This window comes from Berghia stephanieae, chromosome 6 (assembly GCF_034508935.2).
Source record: "Berghia stephanieae isolate SIO BIC M18660-M18661 chromosome 6, UCSD_Bste_1.3, whole genome shotgun sequence".
Lineage (NCBI taxonomy): Eukaryota > Metazoa > Mollusca > Gastropoda > Nudibranchia > Aeolidiidae > Berghia > Berghia stephanieae.
Genome location: NC_088365.1, coordinates 52,526,730 through 52,533,571, shown reverse-complemented (window position 1 = coordinate 52,533,571; position 6,842 = coordinate 52,526,730). Strand labels below are relative to the sequence as shown.

The window sequence follows — 6,842 nt, the reverse complement described above, 5'->3', positions numbered from 1 at the left end:
GCAATTTCAGAGATTTAAGAAAATTTCCCAGTCAATAAAACGTTTTTGAAAATGAAAGTTGATGACAGAGTAAAGAATGTTAAAGATTTTGAAGTGGTATCTTATCTTGTCAGGGTATATTGTTAATTTTTAAAGGTAACTAACACTAACTACAATTTTTATTTCCTAAAATGTTGATTTAAAATTTGTTTCGAGTAGGCTGGCCAGCATTTGGCGCTGGGATGACACGGCACACACAGGACTGAATAGATGGACATCAAAAATATAAAAAAGATATGAATTCACACTTCGCATGTCCCAGGTTTGAGAGTTTTTGTCAAATTGATGGACATTTTTATAGATCGATAATTGAAGAACGAATTTCCTGGCCAAAATTTTGAAAAAAGTGTTGTTTTTTTGTGTGTTTTTTGTTTGTTTGTTTGTTTGTTTGTTTTTTGTTTTTTTTTTCTTTTTTTTTTTTTTGGGGGGGGGGAGTGTTGATGTAGGGTAGTTTAGTCGTCACACTCGCAAATCGCACAGCCATCTGTATCTTGTTTGTATCCGGCCAGGCCGCATTGTTTCTCGCAGTTGAGGGATGGGCAAATGGTTTTAGGCGGAAGTGTTGATCTAATAGATGTGGGGTTGTGTGTAGTGGTTTTAGAGTCGTAGGTGTGGTTGTTGGAGTTGTAGATGTGGTTGTTGTAGTTGTAGGTGTGGTTGTTGTAGTTTTGGGTGTGGTTGTTGTAGTTGTAGGTGTTGTTGTAGTTGTGGGTGTGGTTGTAGTAGTTGTTGTGGGTGTGGTTGTTGTAGTTGTGGGTGTGGTTGTTGTAGTTGTGGGTGTGGTTGTTGTAGCTGTAGGTGTGGTTTTTGCAGTTTTGGGTGTGGTTGTTGTAGTTGTAGGTGTTGTTGTTGTAGTTGTGGGTGTTGTTGTTGTAGTTGCTGGTTTGGCTGTAGTAGTTTATCACAGCAGTGGTAGCGGTGAGTGGGGTCTTTATTCGGTAGTAACAGTTGGCGGTGTCGATTGTCTTTGTGCTGACTGGGTCTTTGATTCAAATTCGCAAATAAAACCCAATTTTGTCAAAGAAAATCGTTTTTGGTCACATCGGCTGTGCGTTAACATTCCTGTTAAAGCGTTAAGCACAACACACTCTCCATCAAAATTGGCTATGGAAATATAACGTTTCAGTGGCGTGCCATCAACCCAGTAGTATCCTGGTGGACTTTCTTGACGTGTGTACCTCAATCCTATCCAAAAATCGTCGAATACAGATTTCTTGTGTGTATAAGAAATATGATGATGCAAAAATGATTGAACATCCTGCGATTTAACCAGTGCCAGTGTTCCTCCGAGAGATTCGCAAAAATTTTCAGCCTCTTGGAACGTTTTTTCCACATCTAAATAGAAAACATAACATTGGTGGCCGAGGACTTGAAGATGCTTTTCGTTTTCTGGTTGGACAGGGCAATTTTCTTTTGTTATCCGATGATTGTTATGAATGTTGGTTTTATTCCCAGGGTTGATTGGGGTGGCGACAGTGGATGTGAGAGATGGATGTTGAATGGGTTCAAACTCACAAACATATGGACGACAATTGGCATTGCAATTCTTTGTCAACCACTTTCCGTCCACCGCACGAATTGCAGCACACCTGTTAGATATGAGGAATGTGTTGTTGAGAAAATTCCCATAACTATAATCGCTTCCGTCCAGCCAGTGTTGGGTTCCATATAACGGATCGTAATGTAGCCCAATCCAGGCTGCGATTCTACGAACCCCGTAAGTGTAATACAACTCATTCTGGATGTAAGTGTCAAGGTCGTGAGAATCAACAGTGACCTCCTCCACGTTGACATTCTTTATCCGCATCGTAGAAACGTTTCCCTTGTTTCACTTCAAACGTGTAACACTTTCTACCGTAGACTTGAAGATAACTATCCCTAAGAATTACTTTTGGACAATCATCTAGAGTTATCGCCCCTTGATGTGGCTTTTTGTCTTTTGGGGTGATGGTGTTCGTGATGGGAATGGCTGGGTATTCGCATACAAACATTTTTTTTCTATCGTTCTCATAATATAGTGTGGGGGTCGATTGACAGGGAAAATCCCTCCAGTTCCTGGTTATTAGATCCATGGCTACGCAGGAGCCATCAGATTGGATTCTATGCGGATACATGAAAGCTTGAAAGTCATTGTCCGTGAGGTCCGAACCATCCACCCATTTATAAACGCCATCTTTTGGTAAATATTCTAGACCAATCCATACCGATCCTTGATAGGTATTGTAGATCTCTTGAAGTGTATTCCAGATAAAGTTGTCTGTTTCTATGCTTTTTATGATGGCCAAATTTCCTCCATAATCTTGGCAGTAGTTTTGGGCGTCGTCAAAACCCTTCCTCTCGTAGACCACGAATTCATAACAGTTTTTTCCAAAGATTCTCACATCATCAGGATTACTGGAGACTTCTGGAGGACATTTGTAGGTGCTTCCTGCCAGTCCTGAAACTAATGGTCAAACAACATTTATATAAATTTGATTGATAAAAGAGAAATCGGTGGATAGCGTCGATAGATAGATAGATGGATGGATAGATAGGTAGAGCGATAGATAGATAGATACATAGATAGATAGACAGATAGATAGATAGATAGATAGATAGATAGATAGACAAGAAGATAGATAGATAGTGTTATGCACAAAAGGCAGTGCATACTGAATACCAAAGACTGATAGGGAAGACACTCATTGGTGGCCAATCAACAAGCTACTTTATTTCCAACTCTATAATTCATATATCACAGGCTTAGTAATATTAAACATGGCAGTATAGAAACATACATAAACAGGAATAAACGTTATGTAATATAACGTCAATGCACAAGTGTAGTTAACTAATGATACGAGTATAATGTATTCTTAAGATATATTCAATTGTGACATTATTTTAGAAGTAATAAAATGTAATTCAGTGTATTAATCATGGAAATAGAATATTGGCAATACAATTGCAAAGGCCAATAACTCAATTCTGTATCTGTATGGTTGGCGCTGAAGAAACCAATGGTCTGGTTGTATTTCAGCGGCGTCCTCATTGGGCGCGGGCCCATGTCAATCGGGACTTGAAATCGTTTAGGTGTGGTGCCATGATGACCAGTCCATCCAGCCCATTCCAATCCGAGTTAGTTCTAATGAAGAAAGAATTTCTGTGGTTTTGTGTTCTTGTCTGTGGGATTTTGAAGCAGTTCGAATTGTTTGTGGCGTATCTCTCAATTGGGTTTTCGGTTATGTGGTTGGCAAAAGTGAGTGCTCGGATTTTTCTTTTGTTTGGTCGTGGGGTGAAAAAGGAGTCTGCCTTTATTGATTGTATTTTTTTTTTTGATCTGTTATAATCTTGAACATGAATGACAGTCGTGTTTCTTTTCTTCTTTGTTGGAGGCTGATGAGGTTTCTTTCTTCTAACATTTTTGTCATGCATCCTTGGGTTCTGCTCTTATAGTTCCCAGTTATGAACCGAGCGCCTTGTCTCTGGATTCTCTCAAGTTTTTGAATAGCCTCTTTCCGGTAGGGGTCCCAAGCAACTGCTCCGTATTCCAATTGTAATCTCACAAGTGCGAGGTAGGCGTTTTGTTTGTATGACGTTGGGGCGGAGAAAGGCGAGGGTGGAACTTGCCTCTTGGGTTATTTTGTTAATATGTTTCCCCCATTTCAAGTCCTTTGAGAAGGTGATGCCAAGGTTATCGTCGACTTGTTTCAGGACGGTGTTGTTCAACTTGTAGGTCTCATTGTACTTTTTAGCTGTGCTGAAGATGTAGCATTTGTTTGCGTTAAATTTTATTCCCCAATCATTGGCCCACTGTTCGAGAGTATTCAATTCCTCTTGTAGCAATTTTTGATTGTTTTCAGATTTTATTGGTCGGTATGTTAGACAGTCATCGGCGAGTAACCTAATCTGAGATTTTACTCTTAGAGGTAGGTCATTGATGAAACATTGATGAAACAAAGAAATAGTGTGGGTCCTAGCACCGTTCCCTGTGGTACTCCTGATATGACTGGACATTCATCCAATGACGTGCCGTCTAGGACGACTTTCATGGTACGTTTTGTGAGGAAATTACAAAGCCATGTGTGTAGAGAGCCACGAATTCCGTAATTTTCTAGTTTCTGCAGGAGATTTTGGTGGGGCACAGTATCAAATGCTTTGGAAAAGTCGAGGATGCCGATGTCTGCCTGAGCGTTGGCATTCTGGAGTCTCAACAGGTCGTTTACAGTTATTAGGAGTTGGCTTTCACATGAGTAGCCTTTGCGAAACCCGTGGTTCAGGTCAATTAGGATGTCATTGTTCTCAAAGTGGTTCATCATGTTCTTACAGATTATATGCTCTAATAGTTTGGATATTACAGACGTCAGTGAGATTGGACGGTAGTTCTCTGCTTTATTTTTGTTGCCTTTTTTGTATAATTATAATACAATTATTATTATAATAATGCACCATAGCAGATAAATGGATAGATAGAAAGATAGGTAGATATAGATAGATAGATAGATGGGCAGAGAGATATATAGTTAGATTGATAGCTATGGATGATCAAAGAGATAGATGGATAACGTAGATAAATAGATAGATGCATAGATCGATAGATAGAGAGATATCAGTTAAAAGTGATAGACAGATAGTGTAGATAGATAGAGAGAAAGATTGATAGGTAGATAGATAGATATATAGATAGATCAATAGTATATTTATAGAGATATATAGATTGATAGATAAATAATAATTTAATAGGTAAAAAGATAGATAGATAAACATGTTTAAAGGGAATTAGTACGAATCACAACGGGTGCACGACAGCTTTGTTTTTTGTTTTGTTTTTGTTTTTTGTTTTTTTTTTTATTTTGGGCGGGGGGTGGGGGAGGGTCGAATGATTTGATAATCTCTTCCCTTTTGTATTTCAAACAATTTAAATACCGAAATATGCCTCGCATACGTGTATCTTGAGGCCAAATACAATAACAAGAATAAAAGAACAAGCATCGGAACGTTTCTGGCCCCAAAAACCTTCGTCAGTCAATTACATAAACAGTTGACACGTTAACTCATCACTTGAAATCCAGGCGTACGACAGAAGAGTATTTTGTAGATAGAACGAAGTTAACGTCACTCATGACTTCGTTCTTGTTTTTAGCCAGTTTTTTAAATGAATAGTTCTCACTAAATTGTATAGATTGAACGAAGTTGACATCATTCATGTCTTTTTATTTTATTATTGTTTTTAGCCAGCCATGTTTATGATTAGTTCTCAATAAATAATAACAATCAGACTGTATAAATGTCCAAGTTTACAGAAATTATTCTTTGTCGGTACGTCATATCCGGCTAACGAATGTTTTGAGCTTTCATTTTATTATATTTTTTTTTTTTGGGGGGGAGGGGAGAGGGTGCGAAGTGGCCGAGTGGTTAAGGCATTGTACTGTGATCCGGAAGGTCCCGGGTTCGAGCCCGGCTTCAGGCACTTTCGGTTTTTTCCTTGGATAAGATTATTAACCCTCTATGCTTGGCGCATAGTGAGTCCTTGGAAAAGGCTCTATACTTACATTCTCTTACCGTACTCAGGTGCAAAATGAGTACCTGGCCGTTAACAGCGTTGTGTCTGTCCAGAAAAAAAAATTGTAATATTGCCTGACAGGCGTCATGTCTCGTTCTATATGTTACGTATCGCTGTAAGTCAGGGACCCCTTGTAAAGCGCTTTGAGCACATTTAGTGGATATTGCGCTATATAAAAGCTCATTAAAAGAAAAACCCAATTTGACAACATGAATGATTCCTGTTGACACCAGACATATTGTTTGATGAATGATCTATATTCCTTCGTGAGATTCCAAGGCGATGAGATCTTATCACGTGGTGACAGAAGGGCATATTCTAAACAAATAAACGTTAAAGGTTGCACACATTTTGTGTGTTGGTATTTTGATAAGGCTGGGGTTTTTTGTGAGTATTTTACCTTAACGCATGTCATCGATAGTCTGTTAAATAGACTTAAGTGAGAACTAATCACCCGACTGGTGGTCTAATAAATTACCGGACAGCCAAGTGACGTCGAATTCCTTCATATTTTATTATTATTATCATCATCATCATCATCATCATCATCATCATCATCATCTCATCATCATCATCATCATCATCATCATCATCATCATCATCATCAACATCATCAACATCAACATCATCAATATAACTATCCACTCACCTAGGACTGAGAGACAAGCTCCAACAAGGAATTGAGACCACATGGTGATGACCAAGACAACACCAAATCAAACACAAACCTGTTCCAACGACTGAAAAGATAACAATGACTGATTATTTGACTAAGCTGAACACAATCTTTAACAACTCAGTTTATATCTACACCATTTTTATACTTTCTTCTGTGTCTTTCTAGAATTAATTTCCCACCTGTTTCTTTTCACACCCTGTAGGTTATAGAAATAGCTCTTATCAAACACGTTTTCATACATTTTTTTCAATAGTTTGGCTGGAAAACGTAAACATCGTGATAAAGATGATAATAGATAGAAGGAACGGATTTGACGTCACCCAAGAGTACAAGCCACGTTGGATGATGGGATGTTGATGATGAGGGGTTCCAGTGTTTGAATATTTTGAGATGTTACAAGCAGCACCCCAATCAGATTTCACACGGCTACACCTGTGACAAAATATTATTCAACTCGGGATATTGGCTCACCATCTGTGGACAGACGAGTTTTCCTGACGTTTTTATACAGTTATTATCAAACATTGACATTTAAATCCATTTATTTTGTATTGAAGACATGTGAAGATAGAAACAGTTCAT

At 38.4% G+C, this 6,842-nt stretch overlaps 1 protein-coding gene across 1 annotated transcript; it reads right to left on the bottom strand.

The window, feature by feature from the left end:
• Positions 1-430: 430 nt before the first annotated feature.
• On the bottom strand, positions 431-6,319 carry LOC144975247 (snaclec bothroinsularin subunit beta-like). The gene is made up of 2 exons (XM_078919154.1): positions 6,231-6,319; positions 431-2,482 (listed from the first exon to the last, which is right to left on the bottom strand). Exons 1-2 carry the CDS (start codon positions 6,271-6,273, stop codon positions 1,806-1,808), a joined length of 720 nt encoding a protein of 239 aa, XP_078775280.1. The 5' UTR covers positions 6,274-6,319; the 3' UTR covers positions 431-1,805.
• Between the last annotated feature and the right edge of the window lie 523 nt (positions 6,320-6,842).